Raw genomic sequence first — 16,070 nt, forward strand, 5'->3', positions numbered from 1 at the left:
CATACTTGGTAGTCTTCAAGATATCACAAGGTTTTTGTTGCTGTAATTTTCAGGCTGTTTATGACATAATTTCCAATGTTAAATCAATAATCGTACTTACAAATTGGCTACAAAACAGATGACATGGTCATGAAAGCAACAAACCGTTTTAATATGCAGAGTTTTAGGAAACTTAACTTCGCAAAGGTTACAGACGGTAAAAAGAGTCTGCCATCAGTGATGACAGAATATTTTTTATAAAGGTCATTTATGGATTTAAAAAAAACATAACTCCAAGGTTACCCAAGGAGGGGTTAGTTAATGGGATCTACAGGGGCTGGGAGTGTAGCCTGAAAGTAATTGGAAGGTGTCACATTGAGTCGATTGGAATGCATGTGATAAGCAAGCAAGTGCAGGATTAATGCGATCATTTTGACTAAATTTAAGTTTTGGGGGAATGGCAGGGTACTGGGAAACACCTTAGAATAATCAAGTCTGAAGATGATGGCCTTTTGGACAGCAGAAACTCAGGTGGATGTAAAGAAACCATGTTTAAATCGTTAATGGCCTTTGTGAAAAGAAGATATGGGTACTTGTTCTTCACTGTTGGCAAACTTTTTCCTATTTCAAAAAAAATGTAATCAATGAACGAATATTTGGCAGATACCTTTGCCATGTGTCCACCTTGCTCTTCTTTAGGGCAGGTTTTATCCCCCTCGGAAATCATGTCTAAAATGGTTAAATTCAATCTATTTAATTTCTATCCAATGCAAGCAAAAGGCCTATGTTCACATTAATATGCAAGCGATTGGAACCTGTGCACTTATAATTTATAATCCTAAAATAGTTTTAATGTTTTCATGAACACCCCAGGTGGATTCTTCCCCCCACCCCATCAAATTCTCCAACCAGCTGCTATCATTGTATATTTTAACCCACTTTTTACAGTTCGCTGCTGGCTTCTCCTTTTTCCCTTTCCACAGAAACCTCTACTCGTTCAAATTGCATTATTTCATTTTAATGCTTTCAACTAATCCATCAGCATTTCTGTTATTGTCCCAAATTGAATTGAATAAATTTTATTAGCCAAGTATGTATACATACAAGGAATTTGCCTTGGTGCTTTGCTCGCAAGTAACAACACCATATTCAGTAGACAATCAAAAATAAAATATAATTTAAATGTGATGAATGAACTAAAATACCAGAACAAAAGGAGGCTACAGACTTTTGGCTGTTGAGTAGAGCTACTGCTCATGGAAAATAGCTGTTTTTATGACTGGCTGTGGCGGCTTTGACAGTCCAGAGTCGCCTTCCAGAGGGAAGTGCTTCAAATAGTTTGTGGCTAGGGTGAGAGGGGTCAGAGATGACCTTACCCGCTCGCTTCCTGGCCCTTGCAGTCTACAGTTAGTCGATTGGGAGGGGAGGTGGGGGGGGGGGGGAGGTTGCAGCCAATAACCTTCTCGGCTGATCGAACGATGCGCTGCAACCTCCAGATGTCGTGCTTGGTGGCTGAGCCAAGCCAGACCATGATGGAGAAAGTGAGGACAGACTCTATGATGGCAGTATAAAACTGGATCATCATTGCCTGTGGCAGATTGTGTTTTCTCAGCTGCCGCAGGAAGCACATCCTCTGTTGGCCCTTTTTTGGCTGTGGAGTCGATGGTGGGCCCCCATTTAAGGTCCCTGGAGATGATGGTTCCAAGGAACTTAAATGACTCCACAAATGTGACGGTGGTGTTGTTGATGGTGAGTGGGAGGAGGGGAGGGGGAGCTCTCCTAAAGTCTACAATCAATTCCACTGTCGTAAGAGCATTGAGCTCCAGGTTGTTGCAATGGCACCAGGACGCCAGCTGTGTCACTTCCTGCTGCAAGTGACACAGCATTAATTATGGCTTAAATTTGCATATAAGCCAGCTTCTTTTGTTACATATTTCTGAACTGAAAGAGTACCTATTTGGCACTTCAAATTTGGATGATAGAAATCAGATGAGGTCCATGTGTAAAGGTTTCCATCCGTGATGTGCAAACGCCACATTTTGGACTGGTAAACTTTGTGCAGTCAATAGACAATAGGTGCAGGGCCATTCAGCCCTTCGAGCCAGCACCGCCATTCAATGCGATCATGGCTGATCACTCTCAATCAGTACCCCGTTCCTGCCTTCTCCCCATACCCCCTCACTCCGCAATCCTCAAGAGCTCTATCCAGCTCTCTCTTGAAAGCATCCAACGAACTGGCCTCCACTGCCTTCTGAGGCAGAGAATTCCACACCTTCACCACTCTCTGACTGAAAAAGTTCTTCCTCATCTCCGTTCTAAATGGCCTACCCCTTATTCTTAAACTGTGGTTCTGGACTCCCCCAACATTGGGAACATGTTTCCTGCCTCTAATGTGTCCAATCCCCTAATTATCTTATATGTTTCAATAAGATCCCCCCTCATCCTTCTAAATTCCAGTGTATACAAGCCTAATTGCTCCAGCCTTTCAACATACGACAGTCCCGCCATTCCGGGAATTAACCTAGTGAACCTACGCTGCACGCCCTCAATAGCAAGAATTCTTCTGCACTACACCATTACCTTTGCCTCCAAGTTAAGTCTAAAGCTTAAATGTTAGTAAACAGGAGACCTACTCTCAATTCATACAATTGTTCCTTGGACAGTATCTTGCTAAAATTATCCTTTCATCTATTACATTGATTAGCTCATAACCTCTGAACCTGTTGCCATCAATCATCTTTCAGACATTAGCAAATTTGTATTTTAAAACTGAAAATGTAATTTCTTTTTTAAAATGAGAATTGCTTTGAACCTTTGTAAATTATAAAAATTTGTGTTCAAAGCTATTTAAATAGTAGTTTGTTGTGCACTTTTCTAATTTGCAATGGTGGTAGCATTTGTAATGGGATCATCTAGTTGGCTGTTTAGAGAATGTATAAAATGTTTTCTTTACGTTAACTAACCCTTCTATAAATGCAACTTTTGGAATGATACAAAAGTATGACTAGGGTTAATGAAAATGTAAAAATAAATGGTTTTGTGGAAAAATAAGCCAATCTACTGATGTGTAGATGTTAACCCAAGCATCATGATTGTAAACCCTAATTTTCCATCCTCTGACCCTCTTTCTTCCCACCTCTGTCCATTTTCAAAGACCCTTTTGCACCATCTGAAGGTAGTGCAGAGGCTGCTGCCGAACTGGACCTTTTTGCTATGAAGCCTGCTGAGGCCAACGTTCCAACAACTACCCCCACCACTACCAGTGCAACTGCCAGTACAACTACCAGTGCCATTACCAGCACAACTGCTAGTGTGACTACGACTGAGACTGTTACTGTTACTGCGACTGCTACTGTTACTGCGACTGCTACTACCACAACTACAGATACTACTGTCACCACCACCACTGCACCTGTCCTTGATATTTTTGGTGGTAACTTTATTCTTTTCTTGGGATTTGTGAACTATGACTGTGATAATTGAGCTAAATAAATCTTAATATTGAGTAACTAATTATAAACATTTTTAAAAAGCTTAACTCGTCAGTGGTTAGCATTAGTAATTGTTTTGTTTTTGATATTTTTTTCAAAAAACAATTTAACTACATCAACTTTACATGGGGGGGGGAAAGAGGGCATTAATGTATCTTGTCTTTATTCTTAGATTTATTTGATTCTGGTCCTGAACCAAATGCATCTACAACTCCTAAACCAGAAGCAGGTCCTAGTATAGACCTATTTGCATCAGGTACAAAACAGGAGAATATCCATTTCCCACCTGAAATTCCCAATCTAAAAAAAAATAATATTGTGTAATCTTTTGGAACCGATTAAATTTACGAGTTATGTGTTTAGGGAATAGTTTGTTGTTTAATTGTTTACTTGCTTTCACTTTCCCTTTTAAAGATACTTTTTCAACCCCTTCACGTGGGGCTTCCCCTTTGCCAGAAAGTAATCTTACTGCTGATCTGTTATCTGGTGAGTCTTCCTATTCTCTCTCAACATAAAAATGGCAACTATGAAAGCTAAATTGGATTGTGACATTTGTATGAACAATGCCGTTCATTTTTAAGTCTTGCACGACAGATGGAGTTCTGCCAAGAGATGTTAAAATGTTAATTCAATGAACCAGATGGACTAATCAGACAATTCCAAACAAAGCTTCGAAAACCAGCATCATTGTTACAGGGCAAATTTAGTAATCATTTATGATTTAGCCCAGTGGAATTGATGTGGTGGTCTGAGAATTGGTGTTTCTGCTTGTGAAGAGATGTTGGGAGTACCTCAAAAGATTCTGGATGTCAGGAGACATGGAGGAAAGTTGTAGCCTTGAACATAAACAAGTCTGGCATGACATCAAGAAAGTGGAGATTATGGGCCAGAATTATCGGTGAAAGGAAATGGGGCAGAGAATGGAAAATTTGTAAGTCTCGTCAACTGCTGGTGCGGCTAAAGAAAGAAAGGCAAAAGTAGAACTGATAGTTCCAGGATCAGAAAGTGCCTATAATGAAGCTCGATCTCCAAGGTTGATTGCAGGAGTATAATTGTCACTGAGCTGCATCGTTATTAGGAGGGATAACCACAAGTCTTGAAATGCAGGGTTCAAGCTGGAAAGTGGGTAAGAGAGCTGGATAACTTTGTGGGGGCTGAAGAAATGGTGGTGTGATCGAGCAGGAATCCCAGTGAATCTGAATGAAATGGTGGGTGTTAAATATGAAAAGGGGGCAAGGACATGGGGAGCCATGGTAATGATTTTAACCAATGAAGATCAGGAATTCACAAGCTGCAGTTATCTGGATTTTGTGCAGTTTAGGACACATTAAGGTTGAATTGAGGGTAGATTAGGAGAGGGAAATCTTAATGGAGTATACTGGAATTAGTAAACCTATTGATAACATGATAAATGAGTGTTGCAGCAACAGCTATCAAGGATGGCTTTGGTCAATATCACGAAGGTAGTGCCAGAAAGTTTTGAAGATTGCCAGGAAGATGTGGATATGTGTGCAGAGGTAGCTGGGTCAAAAAAATGTGAATAATCTGGTTCATTTTCAGTGGCAGGAAGAGCATTGGAATTGGTAGTTGAGGGCATAGTTTGTGAGAAGCCAAAATGGAAATGGCAGGGAAACACAAGGTGAAATGGGTCAAAGTGACAGCTGGGCTTTCAAGAATTTGAAAGTAGTGAATAGAACTTGGAAAATAACATGGATTTATGTAGGTGGCTGGCCACCTGCGAGTGCATTTGGGAAAAAACAATTAAACCCATCAGTCTCTGCCATTCTATTCCCTTTCTATTCTATCTTATGCTTTCAGATCCTTCACATCTCTTTGGTATTTTCACTTGAGCCACCACATCTATTCATGTGCTTACTTTGACTGTTACAAACTCATAATCTTTAATAAAATTTGGGGAGCAGCTGTACTTAGAAAATGTGATTGAAAAATTGGATGTAGTGGATCTATGTTGGACCAGTTAAATTTGGATAATTTTGAAAACTAAATATTTCTCTGTATCTTTATGCGACATAATTTTCAAGCTGTTTCTTTTATTGCCCATTAAATGCTGTGATGGGATCTTTAATTGTAATGGACTAGATATTTCCTTTCCAATTAACCAGGACCCTGGTTGGGCATTCAGCTCTGACTGCTGTGGGTACTCGTGAAATTGAACATGTTCTTTGCATCAGACTGCCTTCCCTTTCACACCTAGGCCATTTTTTAAATTTCTTTAAAACTGGCAACCTTGTGCTGCTGCTGCTTTCCATTTTTGGCTTAAAGTTGAAATGCAAAAAAATTATCATCTACCCAGATGAGTGTTTGAGTAGTTTAATTAAATTAAATTAAATTTAATTTAGTTTAACTACTCAATCTATTTGAGCAGTTTCCAATCTTTTGATTTCATTTCAACTTCCATACTTGTAATTATTTTAATTACAAAAATTTTGAATACCTTTGTACAATAAACTTCAGATTTAGATTTAAGTGGAGAATCTAAAGTGGAGATTAAAAGACCATCTTTAAACTTATTCACATTCTTAACTATTCTGTTTTATAAAAAGTCTTAAATTTTAAAAGCTAAAGGAATGATGCAGTATTTAAACATTGCATATGTTTGAAAATCATAAACCCTGCATAGATATATTAATGGGAAGAGGAAATCAAAATGCAGAAACTAACAGAGCTTGATATTCTGGGGATATTGGGATTTCTCTACAAATGAGCCAATAGCACAAGAAATATCTTCATTTTAAACTGAGAGGCTCGTGCAAGTTAAGCAGTGAACCAGCCAATCAGCAAAACAAATGGAAATCCTCATAGTTTGTAGACTAGGTTGGGGAAAAGATGGCAGCATGTTGCAGGTATAGGCAGCTAGGATCAAGTGTATCCCTGGATGATTGTGGGGAATTGAGGAGCATTCTGAAGGAAATCGGAAGAACAACAAAGGGGCATGGGATAGCTTTGGATGGAATGGAATGGAATACTTTATTGTCACATGTGACTAGGCACAGTGACATTCTTTGCTTGCATATCCAATGTATACAAATAGCAGCCATCTATGGCGCTGACAAAGTTACAAAGCATGCCGGTTCCTCTTTTTATTCTTGCTATTGAGGGCGTGCAGCGTACGTTTACTAGGTTAATTCCCGGAATTGCGGGACTGTTATATGTTGAAAGACTGGAGTGACTAGGCTTGGATACACTGGAATATAGAAGGATGAGAGGGGATCTTATCGAAACATATAAGATTATTAAGGGGTTGGACACGTTAGAGGCAGGAAACATGTTCCCAATGTTGGAGGAGTCCAGAACCAGGGACCACAGTTTAAGAATAAGTGGTAGGCCATTTAGAACGGAGATGAGGAAAAACTTTTTCAGTCAGAGAGTTGTAAATCTGTGGAATTCTCTGCCTCAGAAGGCAGTGGAGGCCAGTTCTCTGAATGCATTCAAGAGAGAGCTAGATAGAGCTCTTAAGGATAGTGGTACAAGAAAATAACTGCAGATGCTGGTACAAATCGATTTATTCACAAAATGCTAAGGATAGTAGAGGGTATGGGGAGAAGGCAGAAACGGGGTACTGATTGAGAATGATCAGCCATGATCACATTGAATGGTGGTGCTGGCTCGAAGGGCCGAATGGCCTACTCCTGCACATATTGTCTATTGAAACATCATTAGACACGTGAGGTGCCAGATGACTGGACGGTGGCTAATGTTGTGCCCTATTTAAGAAGGGCTGCAAAAACCTGGGTATTATAACTCATTAAGTCTAACATCAGTGTAGGCAAGTTACTTGAGAGGACTTTTAGAGATAAGATGTACATATATTTGGAAAGACAAGGTTGATTAGGAGTAGTGAGTATTGTTTTGTACGTGAAAATCCCGTCTCACAAATTAACTGAGTTTTTTTCAGAAGTAACCAAGAAGGTTGACAAGGACCGGGGCTATATGGACATTTGTGCATGTGACACTAAAATAGGTGGCATAGTTGACAGTGAAGATGGTTATCAAGAATTACAGTGGGTTCTTTATCAGTTAGGCAAGTGGGCCAAGAATTAGCAGATGGAGTTTAATTCAGATAAATACGAGGTGTTGCATTTTGGGAAGTCAAACCTAAGCAGGACTCTCACAGTGAACAGTAGGGTCCTGGGGAGTTCTGCAGAGCAGTGGAATCTAGGAGTACAAGTTGGAGTTCTTTAAAAGTGGTGTCACAGGTAAATAGGGTAGTGAAGGTGGCTTTTGGCACGCTGGCCTCTATCAGTCAGGGAAATAGATATCGAAGTTGCATAAGGTCTCATTTGCAGTATTGTATTCAGTTTTGGTTAGCCTGCCAAATAATTGATCCCATTAAGCTGAAAAGCGTGCAGAGAAGATTTACGAGACTGATGACAAGATTTGAGGGCTTGAGCTGAACGAGAGGTTGGGCAAGTTAGGGCCTTATTCCTGGGAGCACCAGAAGCTGACGGTTGATCTGTTTGTGAATAAAATCATGAGAGGGATAAGGTGATGCACAGTCCTTTTCCCAGGGTCTGGGAATCAACAATTGGAGGGCATAGATTTAAGGCGAGATGGGAAAGGTAAGAACTTGGGGGGGACCTTTTTTACACAGAGGGTGGTAGTGTATGGAGTGGGCTGTTAAAGGAAGTAGTTAAGGAAGGTACAATAACAGCATTTAAAAGGTATTTGGAAAGGTACATGGATAAGTAATGTTTAGAGGGCTATGGGCCAAGCGCAGACAAATAATACCATTGAGATGAGGCATCTTGGTTAGTATGAGCAAGAGGGGCTTGTTTCTGTGCTCTGACACTAAATTGTACAGACTAGTTTGTGCTGTTATTCCTCTGGAATTAGCAGAAAGTTGAGACTGAGAATTTGTATTGAAAATTGTTCTTGTTGCTGCAATTATATTGAAATGATCTGATTTATCTTTTGAGTTATGGTGTGGGAACAACCATTGAATTTGTAAGAAATTTATCATTCTTCTATTGCTAATTATATTATTTCTCCTTTATTTACTGCAACAGTTGATGCATTTGTAGCACCACCACCCACAATCAGTGCCTCTCCTGCTAAATCAGAGTCTTCAGCAGTACTTGATCTGTTTGGTGGTGGGTATATTTTTCAGATTCCTTCCCATGTTGAGCAATTGATAAGTATTCCCCTTGACACTGATGTTTAAAAACTGAAGTGACAGCATTACGAAGAAATGTGAAGTGTCATAGTGTTGCTTAGAATACTCATTAAACAAAACAAAACAAAATCTTCCTACACTTTTGCAGTCATTACTATTACATTTTATTTCAGCAACTACTCGACTAAAGTGCTTAAATACAGGATTTATTATCTTGCACAAATAGTACAGCATTTTAACTGAAATGTCATTCAACATCAAGATTTTAACCTGTAACTTTACTTACATCAAAATTGTCTGGTGTCAAGAAAGCATGAGAGATAGGAAAGTTTGTCATGATTCTAAGCATGTTGCATTAATTGCTAAACAATTAGAAATTTGAACTCTATTCCCTTGTACTGAAGTGGGTAAATGTTTCTGATGGTTGGACTAAGTTTGGTGCTTTTTTTTCCCACTTTTTTTGTGCTGCACTTTTGGATTACAATATCAGATACCTTTGTCAGTAGTGCTCCCGAGTCTCAGCCTGCCAGTCAGGCTCTTTCCGGTTCATCTGCATCATCGGACTTGCTGGCTGGTAACCGATTTTAATTGTGGTGGGGAGGGCGGAGGAGGTGCTCGTAGAAAGTAATAAAGTGTGACAAATTTGTATTTATTATTCTTCAAAAGATTATTTTGTAAACTGTTTTGTATCTCAAACGTGCTGTTGTTAAACTAAACTTAAAATATATTGATTCTGTGCAGTTGAGAGATTAGTGCAGTGTGGAATTGTTTTGATATAATATGATTCCATATCCACGCCACTGCTTTTAATATCTGGAATTGCAATCTACTTAACCATTTCCAAGAGGAGGCAAAGCCCCCTTGACTTTATCCACGATCCAAAGAAATGTGAGCAGTGTGGCATTTTTTTTTTTAATGTGCTTTTTGTTTCTCCAAGGATTTGGAAATGCATTTATGACAACAACAGCTGCAACAGTGCCTCCGGTTTCGAATAATATTTTACAACCTGATTTTGAAGCAGCCTTTGGTATGACAACTACAAGTAATACCCTTGATTCATCAGGTAAAAGTAGTAAAGTGTATTGTGTTCAAAAGATTCGAAAAAAATTGCTTGAGCTTTCACCTCTGGAATACATCTGTTGCCTTCTTTCAGAATTTGAATGGTAGTTAAATATGTCCAGGTGCACTCAGCACCTTCAATTATCATTTCTTGTGCTTTCTAGTGAAGACTTTATTGGCTGTGAATGAAATTTTTATTTCTTATAAACTGCAAATGCTGGCTATCTGACAAGAGGCCAACGCTCACTGGGAGGATCTTTAGAAAACAACTGATAACATTTGGGACCAAAGATCCTTTGTCTAAACTGAGAAAGAAAACTAATTAGTTTCAACGCAGTCCAGACCATCACACAAACCAACCTTCCTTCCATTGACTCTATCAACACCTCGTGCTGCCTGGGCAAGGCCACCAGCAAAATAAGGTCGAATTGCACCCCAGCCATTCCTCCTTCTCCCCTCTCCCACCGGGCAAAAGGTATAGAAGTGTGAAAACGCACACGTCCAAATTCAGGGACAGTTTATTCCCAGCTGTTTTCAGGCAACTGAACCATCCTACCAGCAACTAGAGAGCAGTCCTGAGCTACTATCTACCTCATTGGCGACCCTCAGACTAACTTTGATCGGACTTTATTGGACCTTATCTTGCACTAAACGTTATTCACGTTATTCCCTTTATCATGAATTTGTGCACTGTAGATGCCTCAATTGTGATCATGTATCGTCTTTCCGCTGATTGGTTTGCACAAAATAAAAGCTTTTCACTGTACCTTGGTACAGGTGACAATAAACTAAACTAAAGTTACGAAGAGATGAAGAATGAATAAGACTAAAGTATTTCTTTGACACCTTAAGATTAGCAGAGCTGTGGATGAAGTGCTCTTATTGATAAATTAATCAGGGAAGTTACAGAGAATACAAAGAAATATATAATAATGTGTTTTCTTTGTAAATTCCCTCATTCATGGCTTTTGTATTCTTTGCTTTGGTTCTCTGTCTCCATCTTGACTTTTATCAAGTGTATGACTCTCTGCAGCTTATCCCCATAACAACCTTGGCCTCACCGTATCAGTAATAAAACCTTTGTCACATTCATCCTTCCTCCACAATATTTGCAACTTCAAACTAAGCTGTTTCCATTATTTGTAGGAAGGGACAGCAGATGCTGGTTTACACTGAAGATAGATACAAAATGCTGGAGTAACTCAACGGGACAGACAGCATCTCTGGATAGAAGGAATGGGTGACGTTTTGGGTCGAGACCCTTCTTCAGACTGAGAGTCGAGAGAGGGAGTTACAGAGATAAGGAAGTGTCAAAAGATGTGCAGATCAATGAAAATGTAGAATAAACAATTGTTAGCTAAGAGAAGGTGACAAAGCAGACAGAGATACAATGTGATCTTGTCGGAGAACTGGGAAGGGGGAGGGATGGAGAGAGAAGGAAAGCAAGGGTTACTTGAAGTTAGAGAAGTCACTGCAGATTACCCACCGGTATGAATATTGACCTCTAACTTTAAGTAACCCTTGCTTTCCCACTCTCTCCATCCCTACCTCTTCCCAGTTCTCCGACCAGTCTGACTGTCCCACTGATTACATTGTATCTCTATCTGCTTTGTTGTCACCTTCCCCTAGCTAACAGTGGTTTTCCTTGATCTGGATCTCCTTTGATCTCTTCCACTTCCTTATCTCTGTAACTCCCTCTCCCCTGACGCTCTGTCTGTAGAAGGGTCTCGACCCAAAACTTCACACATGCCTTCTCTCCAGAGATGCTGCCTGTCCCGCTGAGTTACTCCAGCATTTTGTCTGTTTCCATTCTTTTGCAGTTCTGGCAGTCTTCAATCTAGAATGTCAACAGTTTCTTTTGCCATAGACACTGGCTGTTTCAACTTTAGTTGGCAGTGGGTAAACTCAATATGCACAAGGGAGTATTTTACAACACAGTGCAGAATTTCAACATTAGTTCAAAATGATTGCAATTACAGTGCCTTCCATAATGTTTAGGACATAGACCCATCATTTATTTATTTGCCTGTATTCCACAATTTGAGATTTATAATTAAAAAGATCACATGTGGTTAAAGTGCACATTGTCAGATTTTATTAAAGGGTATTTTTATACATTTTGGTTTAACCATGTAGAAATTACAGCTGTGTTTCTACATAGTCCCCCCATTTCAGGGCACCATAATGTTTGGGACACATGGCTTCACAGGTGCTTGTCATTGCTCAGGTGTGTTTAATTGCCTCCTCAATGCAGGTATAAGAGAGCTCTCGGCACCTAGTTTTCCTCCAGTCTTTCCATCACCTTTGGAAACATTTATTGCTGTTGATCAACAGGAGGACCAAAGATGTGTCAATGTTAGTCAAAGAAGCCATTATGAGACTGGGAAACAAGAATAAAACTGTTAGAGACATCAGCCAAACCTTAGGCTTACCAAAATCAACTGTTTGGAACATCATTAAGAAGAAAGAGAGCACTGGTGAGTTTACTAATCGCAAAGGGACTGGCAGGCCAAGGAAGACCTCCACAGCTGATGTCAGAAGAATTCTCTTTTATTGTAAAGGAAAACCCCCAAACACCTGTCCGACGGATCAGAAACACTCTTCAGGAGTCAGGTGTGGATTTGTCAATGACCACTGTTCGCAGAAGACTTCATGAACATAAATACAGAGGCGACACTGCGAAATGCAAACCACTGGTTAGTGGCAAAAATAGGATGGCCGGGTAACAGTTTGCCATCAAGTACTGAAAAGAGCAACCACAGTTCTGGAAAAAGGTCTTGTGGACAGATGAGACAAAGATTAACATATCAGAGTGATGGGAAGAGCAAAGTATGGAGGAGAGAAGGAACTGCCCAAGATCCAAAGCAAACCACCTCATCTGTGATACACGGTGATGGGGGTGTAATGGCCTGGGCTTGTATGGCTGCTGAAGGTACTGACTCACTTATCTTCATTGATGTTACAACTGTTGATGGTAGTAGCATAATAAACTCTGAAGTATATAGACACATCCTATCTGCTCGTTCAAACAAATGCCTCAAAACTCATTGGCTGGCAGTTCATTCTACAGCAAGACAATGATTCCAAACATACTGCTAAAGCAACAAAGGAGTTTTTCAAAGTTAAAAATGGTTAATTCTTGAGTGGCTAAGTCAATCACCCGATCTGAACTCAAATGAGCATGCCCTTTATATGCTGAAGAGAAAACTGAAGGGGACTAGCCCCCAAAACAAGCATAAGCTAAAGATGGCTGCAATACAGCCTTGCAGAACATCATCAGAGAAGACACCCAGCAATTGGTGATGTCCATGAATCGCAGACTTCAAGTCGTCATTGCATGCAAAGGATATGCAACAAAATACTAAACATGACTACTTTCATTTACATGACATTGCTGTGTCCCAAATATTATGGTGCCCTGAAATGGGGGGACTATGTATAAACACTGCTGTAATTTCAACATGTTGAAACCAAAATGTATAAAAATGGCCTTTATTAAAATCTGATAATGTTCACTTTAAGCACATGTTATTTTTGTCTATTACAAATCTCAAATTGTGGAGTACAGAGGCAAATAAATAAATGATGGGTCTTTGTCCCAAACATTATGGAGGGGGCTGTATATGTAATATTTGAGGTCAGAAAAAAAAATAGATCTGGTGAAACTGGCCATTATTGCATTGTATTTAATCTTTTCATCGCTGTATCTTTTTAAATCAATCTTTTTGAAGCCATGACAATTTAAAAGATAATTTGACAACTTTGCATCCTTGCAATTAATATCATTGTATAAGTATAATGTGATAATTGTGGCTTGTCAAATGGTGGCTTTGAATGCAAAGCTCAATGTTTGGATGGCCTCTTGCAGAGTCTATAATGGCATTAGTTACATATTGTAAGCTTTTTTTATTGTGCAGTATTTGTTAGGCACCACTGTTGTATAACTAGCATTAAATTCTGCATGGCTAGCTTCTGCTGTAAAGAGTAAATGGAAATGCACCTACTGCTGTTGAATATTGAGCCAAGGCTTTCAGTTCTTAACTATGCTATCATATTTTATTTCTCTTCCATTTCATGCGATCAACGTTGGCTCCTTGTTTGATGCAATTTCATTATTGGTGAGTTTTAGCCTTAATTGTGACTTGGCTTCAGTTGTACAATGATATGTAAGCTTGTTGCTGTGCGCATATCTTTTCTAATTGACTGACAAGTAACAAATGCTATTCTCGAGGTGTTTTTTAAATTAAATTACATTAACCCCAGACTACATTATTGCACTATTATCAAATGGCACTAAAGGTTTTTTCCGCAGTTCTAATTAGTCATCATAATTTGTCTTTCAGTAGAGATGCTTTGATTGTTGTCCCTAACTTGTGTTTAGATGTAGTATGCAATGAAAATATATTTCAGTGCCTAATTTCTAGCTAAATCTAAGATGAGGTTATAGCGCAGGATCATATTGGTTACTTTGTATCCTAAATAAACAGTTTGGTTGAACTTGCATGTTTTTATGGATAATGGGTGAGGCAAGGGAGCAAGTATTTTTCACTGTTGGGGGTTGCAATCACCATTCCTGTTTTTTAATCATTTCTTTTTGTCAGTTTTTGATGGACTAGGTGATCTTCTAATGCCAACAGTAGCATCACAGAATCAAGCAACACTTGCAGGAATGCCTACAACAAGTGGAACACAACAGCTGACAAAAGGCTTGGGGAGTGACCTCGATTCTTCCCTTGCAAACCTTGTAGGAAGTACGTTTTGCAGTGTTTTAAATAAGTGATTGCAAAATTGTTAGAGCTTTTGTTTTGGATCGTTGGATCATTTCTAAAATAAGCATATTAATAATATCTACAATTGTACAAAGTTGCATGATTTTGTCTACAGCCAACTGTAACTTTACTACCAGTGGTATCGAAATGACAAGAAACTGGATATGGTTGAGCTCTTCCATTTGGTTAAATGTTTAAAAAATATTCATTACACTGCTTTTGGTTGACCAAAAGCAGCTAAGATGAGATTTGAAAGGAAATCAACTTGATAGAAAATCCCAAAATTGATTTACCAGACTTTATCAGATTGAATGTAAGTGTATTAAGTGGAGTACGAAATAACTCAGGCTGGATTGTTAGGTAGAACAGTGAAACAGTGACAGATGGGTTAGAATTCGGTTTTCAAAACTCAATCAGACAAATGTGATAAAGTGCCGTTTGATTTTGGCTAGATAGGAGCTCTTATAATTGGGATAAAAGTGACAACAGGGATAGGAAATCTAACTATGAAAAGCAGAGACTAGGCGAGGATGAACTGGGAGGACTGGGAGGAAATAAAATAGTGTCTCCCAGATGTCAGTGCAGGCACCACATTTTGTTTGAATTATATTGATGGCCTGATCTTGGATATGGAGGGCTTACTTTGCAGATGACACAAAAAGAAAAATTGTTAATAAGATGGATTGCAGCAGACCATTTGAAATAGACGAGGGTAAATGGAGAAATCACTTGAAAATTTACATTTCTTGCAGGAAATACAGTTTGGAAAGAAGAATGCCATACAAAAATTATTTGTTTATGTTAGCATTAATAAACACTAAGAAAAAGGGGACAGAGCAAATTGATAACCTTGCAGAATTTTATAGAGATACAGAATGGAAGCAGGCTCTAGCTTATTTATTATTAGGCCCCTTTTTAGAAAGCATCTTGGTTCCTAGGTTTAAAAGTAGAATACAAAACCAATAGTGTTTTGCTCAATCTTGTACAAATATCTGAGAAATTCTGAGCTAGAATATTTTGTCCAGTTGGACAGTACCCAAGCTTTTGGAAGGACCATTCAGACACCTGATAAGAACGGAAGAAGCTGCACCCGAGTCTGGTGGAGCTTGCTTTCAAGCTTCTGTACCTTCTGCTGGACAGAATCGGGGAGGAGAAGGAATGATTGGAGTGGGAGGTCTTTGATTATGTTGGCTGCTTTTCCGGGGCAACGTGGTGCAGATGGAGTTAATGGTATGAAGTCTGGTCTGTGTAATGGATTGGGCTACATCTACAACTCTCTGCAATTTTTTGCGGTCTTGAGCAGAGTTGTTCCCAAACCAAGCAATGATGCAACCCGACAGTAGGATTTCTATGGTGCATCTGTAGAAGTTTGTAGGAGTCATTGGAGACATGCTGAATTTCTTCAGTCTCCTCTGCAAGTAAAAGTATTGGTGTGCCGGCTTTTGCATCAATATGTTTGGTCCATGACAGATCATTAGTGATATTTATGCCAAGGAACTTGAAGCGCTCAACCAATTTCACTTTGGCACTTTTGACATGTACTCCACCATGCTTCCTAAGGACATCAAGACCTTGGAGACAAATATCTAGGATAAAGATCTCGGGTTACATGAAGAAAAGTGAAACTATTTTCCGGAT

At 39.3% G+C, this 16,070-nt stretch overlaps 1 protein-coding gene across 5 annotated transcripts in view; it reads left to right on the top strand.

Moving 5' to 3' along the window:
• Positions 1–16,070, top strand: part of snap91a (synaptosome associated protein 91a) — a 132,540-nt gene that overhangs the window by 95,207 nt on the left and 21,263 nt on the right. For 2 of the 5 annotated variants that reach the window (XM_078399708.1, XM_078399710.1), the window contains exons 16-22: positions 3,134–3,412; positions 3,643–3,726; positions 3,885–3,956; positions 8,498–8,581; positions 9,095–9,178; positions 9,542–9,667; positions 14,265–14,414. In XM_078399708.1, the coding sequence (XP_078255834.1) occupies positions 3,134–3,412; positions 3,643–3,726; positions 3,885–3,956; positions 8,498–8,581; positions 9,095–9,178; positions 9,542–9,667; positions 14,265–14,414 (879 nt within the window). The remainder of the gene's footprint in view (positions 1–3,133; positions 3,413–3,642; positions 3,727–3,884; positions 3,957–8,497; positions 8,582–9,094; positions 9,179–9,541; positions 9,668–14,264; positions 14,415–16,070) is intronic. The other 3 variants (XM_078399711.1, XM_078399709.1, XM_078399712.1) reach the window with 3 other exon arrangements.

This window comes from Rhinoraja longicauda, chromosome 5, assembly GCF_053455715.1.
Source record: "Rhinoraja longicauda isolate Sanriku21f chromosome 5, sRhiLon1.1, whole genome shotgun sequence".
In the NCBI taxonomy this organism is placed as follows: domain Eukaryota; kingdom Metazoa; phylum Chordata; class Chondrichthyes; order Rajiformes; family Arhynchobatidae; genus Rhinoraja; species Rhinoraja longicauda.